Source organism: Scatophagus argus, chromosome 22 (genome assembly GCF_020382885.2).
Source record: "Scatophagus argus isolate fScaArg1 chromosome 22, fScaArg1.pri, whole genome shotgun sequence".
NCBI lineage: Eukaryota > Metazoa > Chordata > Actinopteri > Scatophagidae > Scatophagus > Scatophagus argus.
The window spans coordinates 10,255,510-10,272,333 of NC_058514.1; the positions used below are offsets into that span (position 1 = coordinate 10,255,510).

The window sequence follows — 16,824 nt, forward strand, 5'->3', positions numbered from 1 at the left end:
CTGACCTACACCTACAATTGGGTGTTACTCCACATTTTCCTCAAACTGTTTTGGTAATTAAATTGCATGCCGTCTGCCAGAGATAGAGCCAATGTGTGCATCTGGCATAAGTTGCTATGGATTTTTTTTTGTTGTTGTTTGTTTTAAATGTGTTCAGCAATCAGCTAATACTTGTTATACAGAGGCTTGTTGTGTGTTCATGCAGAGCCTTTGGGTGGAGAGGACAACCTTGACTCTGGTCCAGAGTCTTCCAGGCATCTCCCGCTGGTTTGAGGTAGACAAGAGAGAGCTGGTGAGTGTGAGCACCTCGGATTAAATCGCCACAAAGACATAAGTGCAGCACAAAGTCATGTCTCACAGTGCACATTGTAATACTGTAATTTATTTTGCAGTTTGCAATTTACAGTACTGCCAGCCAATACAAAAGTATTGATCTGAGTCATTACTTTGAACAACAATAATGACTGAGGTCATGAGTTTGGGACTATTGGACACATTACATGTTCTCCACCTGATAGATGGGATGATTTCGATTGGATGCTTTGATTACCGGCATGTTAAATTTTTCAAATGGATTTTTAGCCTGGAATCACTGTCATATATGATAGAAGTCTGTTGCTACACTGTCACACGTAAATCCCCTTAAAAGCTTTCTGCCTTGGACCTTCCCATTTAGATCTTTAAGAAGTGGGAGGATTTAAAATGCTGTTTTGTCCAGTGTATGCAACACATAACACAGTTTGTGTCTCTGTTGGTCTAAACACATATTCTTTAGTGCATAGCTGATGAGCAAGGTGTTAAACTGTGGATTGTGAAACCAGTGTTATTCTGTGATGGTGATGCAGTGCAAGAGGATGTAAAATATAGAACTGGCAGAAGCCCTGTTAGCAAGAAGATTAAGCTTAGTGTGAAACAGAGGAAGAAAAGACAGAAAGAGAAATGCAGAATGAAAGGAACATTTATTTATCTACTCATCAGTATACGCTACAGTGACCATATACTAATTTTACAATGTCATAATACGTGCACAATACATAATGCATAATTTTTTATGTGAACAGTGACTTAAATAGTATGTTTTTGAGAAAAATGTTTCTGGTGATGGTTTAGTACCTTTCACTCATTGTTTTGGTTGTCGGCTCACAACTTTACCATTTTGGTTCAGTCTGTCTGTACTCGTGAGCATTGGTTTCCTCATTAAACAGGCAGCACTTTTCACTTTCTTTGGAAAATGTCATTTTTTTGGTAGAAAAAGCTTGAATAAATTTAGGAATTTAGGAAAGGGCCTTAAAACGTCCACAAAGTTGGAAAACCTGTTAGTGACACATTAAAATAAACAATGAGCAATCAAAGCGTCAGAGTATATGCTGATTTTTTTTTTTTTTTTTTTTTTTAGCCCCTTATATGCAGCAACCTTTAAAAATGCTGGATCCTACACTTCCTGTAATGTACTTCAGTGACATCTGCTCCAGCGCACCGCTGAGAAATGCCCACTTTGTTCCATCTCCACACTCCCAACTTGTCTTGCAGACTATCCTTTATATTTCATCAGTTTTTTCTTGGCGCATTCAGACTTTAGAAATCTCCCTTTAGGGCCGTAGAGGAAGTGGCCCCTTAAAACTCTTCATTTTTTCCATATCTTCCCCCTTCCCAGGTGGAGGTAAGCCCGCTGGAGAACGCCATCGAGGTGATCGAGAACAAGAACTTACAGCTACGTACATTGATCACCCAGTGTCAAAGCCGGCAGATGCAGAACGTCAACCCCCTCACCATGTGCCTGAACGGGGTCATCGACGCCGCTGTCAACGGTGGGCTGGCTCGCTACCAAGAGGTATGGATGGATAGATAGAGGATAAGGTTGTAGGGTTTTAGAGACCGAGGCGGGAACGATGACATATGGATTACCTAATGATGCATGAAGGTGGGTTTTAGCAGACAGGGACACGGTAGCGTTTTGTGGAGGGAGGAGCGGATGAGCAGATGGATGGACGCAGGAATGGCTGTGTGAAGGATTGACTGATACGGATGGATGGAATGGATGAATGAGTGAAGAGAAGTAGGGGGTGGAAGCTGGAAAAGAAGATGGAAGAGTGATGTGTGAATGTGTGTATGGATGTGGGGAGAAAGAGGGGTCAGGTCAAAAAAATCATACTGGGATGGACGACTAATAAAGCTGAACAGATGAGTGGTTGTGCAACTTGTATATAATATGCTGACGTGGTCACTGACAGATGCACAGATTGAAGAAAAACTGAAATATGGTCAAACTTATGACCAAACATTTGCATCTGCTGCTTCTTCAGAAGCTCCTCATTAGTAGAAAATTTCATGATAACAGGACTGCACAGTTTCTAAACCAGTTGGAGCACAATCAAAGCGAATGACGTTCACAAATCTACTCATGAAAACAGTTTTTTACCCTCTGTTTTCTGAGTGGACTCAGCGACTTGCTCTGTGTCGCATAGCAACCACCCTTTACCACTGGGAGCGCGTATGTGGGAGTGCATGTTCATGTTTGTGCATGTCTGGGCATATATTGTGTGTGTGTGTGTGTGCGCGCGTGTGTTTGTGACTGTATATTGGCTTTGTGCTGAAGAGCGTGCCTCTTGAAGAAGTAGCCTATTAAGGTTTGTAGGATACTTGATAGAGCCACAAAGGCAAGGGTCGCTGAAGTGCTTTCCACACTTGCTGCCATTATTCTGTTTGAAAAATGATAGTATGTGTAATGACTTTCAGCTTCCAATGTATTAGAGCAGCCTTTTGTTTTTATGCACATGTTGGCACGGATCATGTTTGTGTTCCTATGCATATGGAGATTCTGATTTTTTTATTTTCACAATTTTGCTATACAGAAAGTGACACACATTCCAGTTGTTTTGCATGAGGTGGACGCAGATGGGACTGTTTCTGCAGCACACACTCATTCATTTTGCGGAATATCACATGCAGCACCATGCGTGAAGTGCCATAAATCTATTAATTTCCCAACGTAATGCCGATTGACAGCTGTGGAGGTTTGCTCGGCTACAAATGAAGGAGAAATTGTCATTATTAATATTCAGATTTATTGCTTTAGTTTGAGTTGAAGCCCTAGAGGGGGAATGCTGTCTGATTTATTTCCCTCCCCTTCGGTGTTCCATTTCTAATTGGACTTTTCTAATGATTAACTGAGCCACTCCATAGTGAGGCCTCACTCCCTACAGCCCGATGAGAGATTTCCATCATTCCTAGAGATTATTGATTATTTTTGGTTGGAATTTCCTGCTGAAGGCAGCACTTCTGTTTTCAAAATCAGTACCTTGACACGGTTATATATGTGCTTTATAGTATGTTATTTATAAAGAGAGTAATAATATTTATGCAATCAAATATTTTTCATTTCATCTACATGTGTGTTGCATGGTTTCATAATAGAGGAGTGGGATATCATGTACAGTCCATACTAATATGTGCTGTCTTGATAGAGGTCGCCTGAGGGTGATTGTCTGGGGGAATAATTTTCCTTGTCTCACTGAGGATGAAGATGTGTATGAAGCAGCACTGAGCATCTTTTCTCTCTAACTGTCATCTGGCTCTGTCTCTTTGGAGATAAACAGCTGTCTCCTTGAGAGAGGAACCGTGCTGATCTTTTTTGTGAACTCCCCCTTTACCTTTCAGTCCCCTTGTGTGTGTGCGCGCGCGTGCACGTTTCCCTCCGTGGCAGATTTGAAAGTAGATTATGAGCCGGCTCTTTCATCGGCTCGTCGGCTCTCTCCTCTTTGTGTACTCTGATGCAGATTGAAACGGATTTACCATAATCTGTAGACGCATCACAAGTGTTGACGGCATTGTAAACAGTGAGGAACTGGCATTTTAATGTATGGATGCAATCATTATTCAAAGCAGACAGGGACATTTTTTTTTAAATCTTATCTGTTTCTCTTTTGAGTTTCTTTTTTTGAAGAAGAAGAGGAAAATGTCTGGGAAAGTGAATAGAAAGCTCTGTCTGTGAGCCATAATCAGGAAGTGTGATGTTTCTGAGGAAACATGATCTGTTACAGGAAGCGGTGACACGAATGAAAGTGATGTAAAAAAAAAAAAAAAAGCTTTTAAAATCTTGGCCTTTAAATGAAAGCAAAAGCAATTCTTTGATTCTACTAAAATTCATTTGAGCATTTTTTCTTTTCTCTATTTTTAACCAGTGTGTACTTTTATCCTGGTCCCTGAACTTGATATTATTATCTCAACACCAAAGCCACACAGAAGTATCACACCCCGTCTGAGACAGCTGTAGTTCACCCTGTTTGGTTATTTGCTCAGTTTGTTTGTGAGGATTCAACAAAAACGTGTGGACGCTAATTTATTGTGTCAGCCCAGCGGGGATTCAGTTTACTCTGCAGTGCAGAAAGCTGCTTCAGCTCCTGGTGTGTGCTTAACAGATGTTCTGCATTTTGTCTCCACGCAGGCCTTTTTCGTGAAGGACTACATTATGAATCACCCCGAGGACGGCGAGAAGATTGGGCGACTGAGAGAACTCATGTTTGAACAGGTTTGTAAGAGATGAAAATATCTTAAACCTTAGAAAGAGTTGGGAAAAAAAGAGTTAAAAAACAGTTGATTTGTCAATTTACAGTTGCTAGTTTTGATGTTGTTTAGTATTGAGTCTTAAAATCCTGATTTTCTTTTTAAGAAGCAAATAAATAACAGCAGGGATTGGCAAAGTGAGACAATATTGCAAAAAAAATATATAATCAAGCAAAACTCAGTTCACCAACCAGTTATTTAACCCAGCACATCTGGAACGTGAGGTTATTTGTCATATCCAGAGACGCTGACCAGCTTTTCTTTTGCAGGCACACATTCTGGAGTACGGCCTCGCCGTGCATGAGAAGGTTGTTCCCCAAGACATGAGACCTCTCCACAAGAAGTTAGTGGACCAGTTTCATCTGATGAAATCCAGTCTTGGCATCCAGGTAGGCCGGGGAGACAAGACGTGGTGATACACCGTAGATAATGTATTTCAAATGCCGAACATTTGTTTTTAATGAGGGGTTCAAATATCAAGTTCAACAGAAGTTATTTTAGTTAATAACAGATCGCTCATGTGTTAGAAAGTTTAAAACAACAAACTTGAGTTAATGATTTTGGTCAAATCATTAAGTCTCCCCAAGCCTGACAGAAACCGTCTGCTCGTGCTCAGACTCCAGTGTGAATTACCCCATTCGTCCTCTGAGGAGAAAGCCGCCCCTCATTAAACTCTCTTCCTTTATCTGCACTTGTGTGTATTCTATTCTGCGTGCCTCATGCTGGCTCGAAGGAAGCATTTAATCACATGCGCTTCCTCATCTCCAATTTAAACACCCCAGGAATTTCCAGCTTACGTGCGCGCAAGCCCAGTACACTTCACCAACGGGAGCCCGCGAACCTGCAGGAACTCTGTGCCCAGCATCATCAGCCCAGACGGTGGCAGAGGGGTTGCCAGGCGGAGGTGACCACCTCTTTTGTCTAATGTTGTCTTGTTGTTTCTTAAAATTTATTGACATATTCACTGGTAACTCTGCAGTGTCTTCTTTAACAAAAAAAAAACTCATTGTTGCCTTTCTGCTTCATATTGTCTCAGCTTCCTTTGCTGCTGCTCTCTCTCTTCATTTTCCTGTATCAACTTTTTTCTGCCGCCACTTCAGCTCCAGCACCACACTCTGTGCCTTTCCTCTCTTCCTTTTGCCATTCTTTACTGGTGTGACTCCATCTGGGCAGACAATAGGTGGGGGCGTCTGGCTGGCACCCACAGGGATATTTCTGTGTGGCTGCTGCTGGGACAGCAGGCAGACTGTGTGTGTGTGTGTGTGTGTGTGTGTGTGTGTGTGTGTATTTTGATGTGTTCAGTGACCCTGCCACTCTGTCTACCTGCGACATTCTGCCTGAACAGTCTGATCCCAGGGGGCACAGCCACACAGAAGGAAACAGACACACACCTCACCTCCATCTCCCTGTGACATTTTGGGTTTTACTTATTGAGTTTTGATTTCTTTTTTTGTACTCTGTTTGGCGAAACAAAACCAGGTTGCATCTTTCTTTTTTCTTTTTTTCAATTTTTCTCTTTTTTTTTTGAAAGAGCTTTAACCTTCCTTTACAAACTCCATTGTTTTTGTTCTCTAACCTTTCTTTATACTTTTGCCTGTTGGCAGACAAGCGCTTGATGAAATCCTGTGATTGCAGAATCGATGATCTTCTTAATCTGACATTTTCTGCCTCTGTTTGTCTTTTTTTCCCGTACTGCTCGCCTTTTGTGGGCCTCGTGTTGAATTTTGGGTGAGTGAAACCTCTGAAAGCTAATGAAACGAAATACCTTAACCTTCCCTCCCTCCTTTGCCAAAGGCCACGGTGACCGTCGCTCTCTGTTTTTCTCTCACCCTCAGTGCCCTCAGCTATCCTGCTGTGAATCGCTACTCCTCGTCCTCTCTGTCGTCCCAGGCCTCCAACGAAGTCAGTAACATCACAGGGCAATCCGAGAGTTCGGATGAAGTCTTCAACATGCAGGTAATTTCTCCTCTCACCCTCTCTTTCACACACACATACATCCTGTGCCTTCCCACAAAGGCACTTAAGGTAGTAGATTGAGTCCACATCCCAACATGCTCATTGCCCTCTTGCTCCCTACAGATTTCACTCGAAGTTCCTTTTAATCCTCCTCACTCTGTTCTACCCTCATTTCTCCTCTCCTGTGACCCTCTCTCTCTCTAGTCTTCTCTGCTTGTTAGCGGCTTTGTCTGGCCAAGAAAATTGTCACGATTATATCAAATAAGGACACGGTGCTTTGTGTGGTCCATCCGGGGAGCTCGCTGGAGTTGGGCAGTCATCTAAACTAGATTTGGCCAATTCAGAAAGCTGCCGACAACTCCTGGCAAGCTGTCTGGCGCACCTGGCAGACCTGGAACAACATGGAGCAAAAGAACAAGGCTGTCGTAGTTGTAGTGGATCTGACTGAACCTATTACAGTAATGTTTTTGAACATCATAGCTTTTATTCTGCAGATCAAGTACAATTCACTGACCAGTGATCCTGAATGCAAATATTATCACAGAAAGACCCCACACCCGATATTTTAAAGACTTCAGACAGTTTTTTTGAATGTTTTTTCAGTGAATGAGGATGTTAGTGTGTTTGTGGAATATTTATATACTGTATATATATATATACACTAATGTGCACAGCTTGCCATATTTGCTTAAACATTACTGAGTAAACTGAGCCTGAAGGTGTATTCTTGAAACAGTATTTGTTTACAAGTTTATATAGACATAAAATTAAAACTGTATCTATAGAAATAGTAGTTTTACAGTGCTTTTTAATATTATTAATATTTGTGGATTCTTATTAAAATATATTAAAAAAATAACAATTTTAATTAATTATAATAATAAATAATAATTGCCATAATAAGCAATAGTTACCTTGTTATGTTCTTAATATTCTTATAAATATCCTTACTGACTTAGGGAACAAGAGGAATACACTCTCATGTCTGCCCAGTAAATATAAAGCTATCAGCAGCAGACGTATGACTTAGTCTTGTCATCACCGTGTGGTTGCCAGGCAACAGCCGCAGACATCAGGCAGTCACTGCCTTTGGCCTGGGAAAGTCTAACATAACCCCTGTTTGATGTTTTTGTACTTTTGGTTTTGTACAGCTTTAGCAAACAAAATGTAAAATGTTATTAATTAGTGAGCTTTGAAAAATGGATTTTGCTAAAACCTCTGATTAATCCTTTAAATGAAGCCTTTAATAAATAGAATAAGACAATATCACTTAAAGAGCATTTTTTTAGTTCCATTTATCATAGTTTCTTTCTTAAAACTGCATTATCCAGTAAGCTACTTCATATGTAAAAGGTAATTAATGTTGACAACGTTCTGGTTCATGATGCAGTTCTTGTCATCCCACCCACAGCCCAGTCCGTCTACCTCAAGCCTCAGTTCCAACCATTCTGCCTCGCCCAATGTCACCAGCTCAGCCCCTTCCAGTGCCAGAGGTGAGGCTTGCACTCATTTCACAACGCTACACACCGTCGGCTTTTAGCTGATATTTCAGTCCAGAGTGACTCAAGCGGAGGAGGAAAGCAAAGGTTTTGCAGGACACGGCGAACATTCGGACACACCTTTGACCTTTTCGTGAGATGGTGTTCTTTCAAACCACAGCAGCATCCCTGCTGGTGAGGTTATTGAGGTCAGGCGACAGGTAGGGATGCACACAGGAGAAGGGAGATGAGGTGCTAAATAAAGAAAAGAATAATAAATAGAGAGGTTTGAGACTGAAAGATAGACAGAATACGAAATGAGCTGAGATGAAAAATGAGATGGGCTGAAACATGAAGACAAATGCGGTTGAAAGAAACATGGAGCCAGCGAACATGCAAGACAGGGCAAAAGAGAGTAAGAAATGATTACGGCTCTATGGAGTATCCCGCTCCGTCTTCAACGCAATCTCCACCGCTGCCCGGGCCGAGTCTCCTCTATGCTTCAGTGTGAATATAATACCCTTTCTGTCTGCCCTCTTATCACGCTGCGCTCAAATGTGCAAACGTGTTCCTGCCTGATCCACATCATAAAAAGTAAGAATATATGAAGACGTTTATGGAGGCGTATACACTCCCCTTTGGCAAGCTCCTGGCACCGGGCGTCGCCCTTATAAAAGTGGCCTCTGTCTACCCATAAAGCCTGGAGAGAATTATTGCTCGTGTGTTATCTGAATGAGAGCCAGCGATGGCTATCTCATACTCATATGATAGCCTTCCAAGTGGCATCACATTCGCTAATGGATCAAGATCTGCACAGTGACTAACACCAGATGAGGGGAAGTGCTGTGAAAATGGTGCGAGTGAGTATTTACGTGCGTTTGTGTGGGCTTTCGTGTTTTGACTCGGCGTGCGTCCGTTACATATGTTTCTCTGTCAAGGGTTAGCATGTGTTCCTGTCTGGTGTGATTGTCCAGTGGAACTGAGGAGAGTGTGTATGTGTGTGGAGTGGGGGGGGGGAGGAGGCCATTTATCATGCTGTGGAGCCAGCGAGGCTGAAAGAATGGTGGAGAGGCTTGGAGGCAGAAAAAGAAATTGGCCTTTCCTGATTGCCAGTATTTGTGGGTAATAGTCTAACACCTTGCTGCTATTTGGTCCCTCATGTGTTGCACATGCACTTGTGTGTGTGTGTGTCTGTGTATTTTTGTTTCTGCTCTAATATCTCACGTTGTCCGTTCCAGGTTCACCCCAGATGGCAGAGAAACACAAGCATTCCAGAGACAACGCCTGTCTGTCTCCACGAGAGAGACCAGTCAGCGCCATCTTCCCCAACCCTCTGGACCCTGCACAGGTTAACACATACACACACACACACACCCACACACACTCTCACACATACATTCATCTACACACACTGAGGTGTGGGCAGTTAAACCAGAATGAATGGCACGGTTGAGCCATTTATCGAATGCCGCTGTACCTCACGTTCCATTATAAAACTCATTTTAAGTGTCAAGTCAAGGCAGCCCTCTGCATGTTAACAAGTGATTATAGGTCACCCTTTTAAGTCCAATCAAAAGTATAAGAATATTTATAGGCAAAGAAAAAGCAAGTAAAAAAAAATAGAAAGACAAATAAGCTTTTGACCTTTCAGTGAATGAAAAATGGGCCCTGATTTTTCACTTTGTTAATGAACAATAAGCCAGCATTGTATGTACACACACATAAGCTGAACCAAAACTTTTGTGAGGCAGGAAACTGGGAAAAAAAAATTCTGATTTACAAACTGAAATGCCATTGTTCCACATGTAGCGTCACAAAGGCCTTTAGCATATTAGCATTCCCAAAGAATCGCAATAGAGTTACAAAGTGGAAGGAGCTTTTTCCGGCACCAGAGGCTGGTGTAGTTAATGTCCAGTTCATCTTCTCCATAGACAGTGTGAGGTGTCTCACAGCTTCAGTGGGCATGAAGCTCTCTAATCAGAATCATCAGTCCAGAACATGCCCAACTGTGTTAGAAAACATCCTTTTCCCTGGATTAACCATCAAAATCCAACACAGTGTACATTCAGGTGTAACGGGAGAAGTTGACCATGACACATAAAGCACCATGGTGCTTTAAATTCTGTTCTGTGAACCACTGACGTAGATAGAAACTAAAGATGAGAAAACTGATAATGTTTTTAGTAGTTAAGTTGCTGTGTCTTTTTCCTAACTGCCGCAAAGAAGTGGTTGAGTTCACCACAGCTCCTCTCCTCTATAGCAAAGCTGACCAAAACCTCGTGGGCTTTATAGTGGCCTTCTGTCGTGCCAAACTGATGAACAAAACATAAATTCTCAGAAATAGGGCCAATATTTAAACCTTTAGGACCTTAACATCATCCTTTGAAATGGGAATACAGAGTGGAGAAAGCACTTGTGCTCCCTCTTTGCATCTATATTGTGAGCAGATGGATGTATCTGCTGTTTTTTGTTTTCCATCCTGGTGATGGAAGCTGAACAGTCACTTTCCTCTCATTTGTGACGCTTACAGATGGTTGTGTTCTTTTTCGCCGGCTCCACCTGTCTTTCAAGTGCGTGTGATTTGATAAAATTTAGATTTTCATTGCTCCATACTGCTCAGTACAGCAGCCAGCCATAAGGTGCACACTGATGCAGAAAACAAGGTCACTTGCACGTATTGTACAGCACGTCTCGACGGGTGACTCCTGATACCTTATTAAAGTCAGATAGTCACCGCTTGCCTCATTTTCTCTTTTTAAAAATAAAGTCCAGTACAGCAGGCTAATGTTACAAGAACAAAAAACACCAAGAACAACATGATACTGCGGTTTCCTTTCCAGCTGAAGGGCAGCACAGAACGCAGTCGCACACCCGTCCTCTGTGACAAAGCTGCTGCAAGAGAAAAATAATGTGTTTGTTTTTCAAGGCTCTTTCATTTCTTACAGTCAGCGCTGACGCTATTGGCACAGTTGACCCTGTTTTCTTTTTGTTATTTCTCACACTGTTTGCGAGGATCAAAAGAAGTGTTTTAAGTCAATAGACGCTAAGAGGCCTGACCATTATTTCCACCCTGACAGCAGTGAAGGACTCGCTATTAGCCGCTAATGGAATATTGATGATTAGAAACATTGACGGCTGGTATCACTGTAATTAGAGAAACGGGGTGAGGAGATGCCATCTTATTTTTGTACCTCTGAGGGTGGGGGAGCACTCACCCACTTCTACAAATATCACACTTGACATAAAGGTCATTACACATTCAGTCCCTCTCCCTCCTCTGTCTGTCTGACTCTGCTGCTGTCTGCGTCTTCCTCCTTCTCTTCTTTTGAAATTGTTGGGGAAAAGATTTCACACCTTGATATTTATTTTTGCCGTCCAAACTCCAATTATTCCCCTGTGCGTTAAAGTTGGCATTTACCTGTGTTATCCCACACACGGGCTGTTTCATGCTGCGTGCGCTTGACAGTAATTGTGGACTGTTTTCTTTTTTCTCCCGTATGCAGAGAGCTCCTCCTCATCAGATAGGCGACACCACTTTACCAAGGAGTGACCCCAACCTCTCAGCCCCAGACAAAGGTAAAACACTGCATTTAGCTCATTCTTTTACATCCTTCCCTTGGGCACGCTCACGATTGGCCACATCCTCAGAAACAGTTACATTCTGACTGCAGGGAGTCCCTTCCAGCAGAATATTAATGCAAACATATGCAGACACTTTGTTATTAAGCCTGTTCTAAGCTATTTGTTTAATTTTATTTTTATGGTTTTGTGTGCGTCTTGTTATTTAAAAGCATTTATTCTAAGTCCCCCAGCATGTGTCTATTAAGCGTAATTCCTGCAGAATTTCTTAACAAAAGCTCTCTTCAAATGGAGAACAATAACACAGCCGCAGTCACAGGCGTTCTTCCCAATTACTCACCGATGCTTACACCGCCGGCCATGCTGGGTTTGAGTGTGACAGTTTGACCACAGAGTGACTGGAGGCATCTGTTTTCACACAGCTGCTTCAGGGAGCACACACACACACACACGCACACACATGCTGGGCTCCATTTTCCTCCGACTCCTAACCAGACGCACTGTCTAGATCACAGTGTTTCATCTTCCCTCATCCTGAACGAGTAATGAAATGGCAGGTAGTGTTCCTGCGACGCTGATGACGTGTGTGACTTTCATATGTATGAATGCACATCTATTAGTTAAGCCCCCTGGTTGTCATTTTTGCTCAGCACAGCCTACCACATTTCTTGAATTTTTTGGGAAAAATATCCCCTTCAATTGAGACTCAGAGCTGATATGTAATTAAAAGCAAAAAAAAAAAAAAAACTGAAGCGTGAGATTGCTTTTCTTCTGAACTTCTGCAAGACTGTTTTTTAAAATGAACTCGTGAAATTTGTCAGAACACTGAAATAATTAGAAAGCCTTAATAATAAAAAAAAAATAAAGAGGTGAGGAGTGAGGATGTGATAGCTTCCTCGTGACTCTCACACAAACACGCACCTTTCGACGTGATTCGAGTGTGATCTTTAAATAATGCAGCGAGAGATAGATGAGCTGCCACAATATGGCAGGCGGGACACCTCCATGCATACGACGATGACGAAAAGGTGCCAAGATTTACACAAAACCTGTGATTGTGTCAAAGTGTTGTTTGTTGCATCTTCTTCCTTGAACCTTAAATTATAACTCCAGCTACCAAATAGAGAGTGTTGCTGAAATACGACACCAGTCTACAGGAAAATGAAAATGAAATAAAAAAAAAACAAAATAAACAACTACCTCAGCTATTCTAAACCATGACCTGACCAGTCACCCTGACTGTGATCTCTATTATAGAGTCTGATTACATTTTATTTCTACAGAAATGTTTGTACTTGAAGAAGCCAGAAAGAACTTTATTAATCCCTCTTTAGATAAATTCAATAAAGTAGTTTATCGATACTCCAAGTGTAGCCATTTCTGTAGCGATTTAAGAGCTTAAGTATAAACCTGAAGGCTGAAACATGGACTGTCTGTGATTCCTACCAAAAGTACTGATTGTTAAGTGAGGTGTAGTATGGTGTATTCCTTATGATATGACATCTACAGTATATTTAGGAACTCTGTTAGTCTGTTCTCACACCAAATGTGCAAGTGTGGCATTGCACAGAACTGTTATTTGTCTCAGCCTTTTTTCCATATTCTCTGAAAAACAACACAAAACCAAATAAAAAGTAGCCATGAAAAGTAAAAGTCTATGATGAAATACATTGTAATTTTTCTCAGCATTTAAAAAGGAAAATATGGACTAATTAGTGTCAGATGTTATGTGCTCTTAATGGATAAAAAAACCAAAATCTTCCACCACCCTCGACTATTGCCTCTTCACATTTTAGTTTAACAGCTTGACCTTAAAGTCATATCTCTGCCAGCAATGTTAGCAAATGTTCCTGATTCTGCGAAGGAACAAAGAAAAACATTTGTGGAGCAAAAACCATCTGCAGTCTCTCTGGAAAGGGCAAGAGAGACCGGGCAGGAGGTAAGACAAAAAGTAACAACAAACAGCAGCGACACAACAAATGGCCTCAGACTTCCATTAAGACTTAATAGATTAAAAAGAACTAAAGGAGAAAAGGCAATGCTAAAAGCTTCTGAAAATGTTTTAAGCATTGCTCTGTAAGATTAAATATTGTAATATGATTAAATATACAGCACCAAAAAGTCAAAAAAACAAACATATTCAGGTTGAATTAGGTTGAATGTATTAAATGTTTAACTCAGTTAATCTGCCTAATGAGGACTGTTTGGGTGTTTAATCAGTGACCAAACAAATCCACTTGCTGTCGTCAGATTTTGCTTTAAATATTGCTTAATCCTGGTCAACCTTCCCAACTGTGCCCTCAGTAAAAAAAAAAGAAAACACAGGTATTAGCCATGTGAAATAACAAAAAGTCTAAATTCAGCTTCATATGCTGCCTGATGGGAATCTGACAGAGCAAAGACGTTTGTGCCTTCCTGTACGTTTGGTGTGACCTGCAGTGTGACGTGTGCTGAATACGTGACGGTCAGCTCGTTTTTAATTACCTTCCGGGTTCCATACCATCCATCTGAAATGTGCACGATTCCACTGTGTTCTCCATGTTGTCTTGTGTAACCTCATAACGTGTTGAGTGACTTGCCATGTTTCTGTGTACTGCAAGTGAAACCCACACCCAGTAGCTGGAGCCTTGACAGTGTCAAGGAGGGCGCTCCATCCTTCTCTGACTCTGTTGGCAAATTGCTAGGCCCTCCCGTACCTCCTAGGCCACCGTACGCAGGTAAACTGGCCAATGATGGCGAATTCCCACGCGATGGAGAATGCTACTAATTTTCCACTCTGACTTTTGACACCTGGTGCTTTCTCTACCTCCTTCTACTGTAACATTTTCCCATCTGAGTCCCATCTCCAGGTAACTGTTTTCCTGGCTCGCTGCTGCCTGCTATCATCCACATGAGCACGACAGCGTTTTCTTTACTAACTGGCTTGAAATGCTGATTTGAAATTTTCTGCTGTTTTAGTGCAGCTCAGAGCAAGTGTGAGAATGTGTGTGGACTTTGAGGGGGCTGGGGTCAATCCCAAGTGAAATTCAAGTCAGTTCCTGGATTTGTGGTTGTTGTTTTCTTCCTTTTAAGCCCCCTGGGAATCGCATGTCATTACATCTCAGCCACAGTTTTCCCCACCATCAACTCAAACAGTGTTTTACTTATTTACTCACAGTATTTACAGATGCAACAGATTTGACTTATTCCCCAGTGCTTTCTGATATATTGTATTAGCCAGCAGCTCAATAAGCATATGTAGCGCTCCCCACAACACACACACACACTTTTTCTGCCCTCATTGCATAAAGCAGTAGCAGCTGTTGAATGTAGAAACAGCTCAAGGCAGCCTCAAGGACCTGCAGAACATCAGCGCTTATTTGACTCATTGATGCTTTAAGCCACTGGCCCTTGCAGCTCTGTGTGTGTGTATATGTATGTTCGCGTGACTCATGCTGTGTCATCACAGTAAATGGGATAAAACGGTCCCCTAATTTGAATGTGCCCTCTTTTCTTCTTCTGCCCCTCTCTTTCATCTGGCTGTCAGGAGGCTCCTCGGCTAAAAACATGAGGTCGCAGTCCCCAGTCTCCGCGTCCAGATCGCCACAAAAGGTTGGTTCTTCTTCTGTCACTCATTTCCTGAGTTTTTTGGAGCTTTTTCTTTAGTTTCTCATTCTTTTTCCCTGAGACAGCCCGGCCTTGCTTAGTGACAGCCTCGGGGGGCCTTTATCCTGCACTGCTAGCGTCTTACCGGCCGGCTCCAGGGTCTTTATCCTACTCTGTGCCAAGGCCCGGGAGCTTTGCATTACTGTTCACTGAAGCCGCTAAGTGCTCCAGTGCTGCTGATTTTGTAGTTTTTATGACACGGCTGTCCCAGCGAGAACCCAAAGTGGGGCTGGCTGGAGGGCATTTCTCATATTGGCTAAACGTACACCTGTTAGATGCTGACTGGTGTCTGCTGCATTTAATTCAAGTTCTGAGAGGATGTCACCTGGACTGCTAGCCAAAAAATACAAAACCAGATTTTTTTTCGAAATCACAACATGGACTAGTTAATCTAAATTTCAAAGTCTGAACCCTGTTCATGTATTCTTTTACTACTTTTGCAGTAAGACTTGAACTGAATGTTCCCTTCTCTGAGATGTGTTAAAACATGTCTCTGACCTCAGGTGTTTATATGTTTATCTACAGTTAAACAGATTACTCCTGCTTTGTCTCCAAGCTCTCATTTATTGTTAATGAGCCTAGTTAATAGCAGTCTGCAGAAGCAGGAGAGGTCTAGGAAAGGTTAGCGAAGCTTCAAGTGAGCTCTTAATGAGGGTAGAGAGCTGTTTTGAAACTCTGATGAACTGAAGCTTGTCTCCAGTTAGCTGTTGTCGTCTTTGTGGGTTTGTCACAAGCTACAGCGCTAAGCTGCAGGCTTTGTTGCAGGTGTGATGTCTTCTTACATGTGACAACTACCAAGAATGTGGTTGTTTTTGTGTGTTAGTTTGGCGTGTGTGTGTGTGAGGCGGTGAGACAGAGAGAGAGAGAGAGAGAGAACAACTCTGAAAACCAAAGTGTGAGTGACAGCTTGGCGCTCAGCGTGCTCTGTCAATCAGTCTAGTGTGTGTAGTTAGGTGTGCGCATGTCACCACATTTATGTGTGTGTTTGTGAGAGTGTGCCGTGGCAATAGAGGAGGCCTGGAGCGAAGTGCCGAGCTGCCCATCACCGCACAGCCAGAGTCGGCTCCTCCACGGACCTCCAACAGGCCCCATTATCCGGCACATGAAGGCACACACGGCGAACACACGCATCAGTCAGTGCAGCCAGGGGCCCATTACCAGGCCACAAACCGCAGGACAGTAGTGAACCTGCAGAAAACACATGGTGCCACTCCAACAGGGCTGCACATATTTGTCTCCAGAGGTCGAAATGATATTTAGTTTTCGCTTCTCGCTAGAAAACTGGGCCAGGAGTTTAAACTGTTTGTCAGCACTGGATTAAATCCACAGATTTTCAACACATTCGCTCCAGATGTGAAAAGGTTTGTCCGGTCGTGCATGGCCATGGATACCCCTCGTTCTGCACAGCCTCATGTCGCATGAACGATACAGCATTACTGATCAATTGTATACTCCACTAGATCCAATTAAATTCTAGCAGATATAATGGCAGCACGGTGTAATTGCTTAGAAAAAGATTTTGTTGAGTGATCAGATTTTTGAGGGGGGGAGGGGGAATGTACCATATTGCGTTTTTTTCATCTCAGTGCACAGGGCTAGGTGA

General features: G+C 42.4%; 1 protein-coding gene across 3 annotated transcripts in view; it reads left to right on the forward strand.

The window, feature by feature from the left end:
• dock4b (dedicator of cytokinesis 4b) overlaps positions 1 to 16,824 on the forward strand; it is a 107,757-nt gene that overhangs the window by 87,343 nt on the left and 3,590 nt on the right. The window contains exons 41-51 of one of the 3 annotated variants that reach the window (XM_046378460.1): positions 206 to 292; positions 1,655 to 1,831; positions 4,445 to 4,528; positions 4,833 to 4,952; positions 5,346 to 5,467; positions 6,399 to 6,519; positions 7,931 to 8,012; positions 9,236 to 9,345; positions 11,501 to 11,573; positions 14,177 to 14,293; positions 15,103 to 15,167. In XM_046378460.1, the coding sequence (XP_046234416.1) occupies positions 206 to 292; positions 1,655 to 1,831; positions 4,445 to 4,528; positions 4,833 to 4,952; positions 5,346 to 5,467; positions 6,399 to 6,519; positions 7,931 to 8,012; positions 9,236 to 9,345; positions 11,501 to 11,573; positions 14,177 to 14,293; positions 15,103 to 15,167 (1,158 nt within the window). The remainder of the gene's footprint in view (positions 1 to 205; positions 293 to 1,654; positions 1,832 to 4,444; positions 4,529 to 4,832; positions 4,953 to 5,345; positions 5,468 to 6,398; positions 6,520 to 7,930; positions 8,013 to 9,235; positions 9,346 to 11,500; positions 11,574 to 14,176; positions 14,294 to 15,102; positions 15,168 to 16,824) is intronic. The other 2 variants (XM_046378461.1, XM_046378462.1) reach the window with 2 other exon arrangements.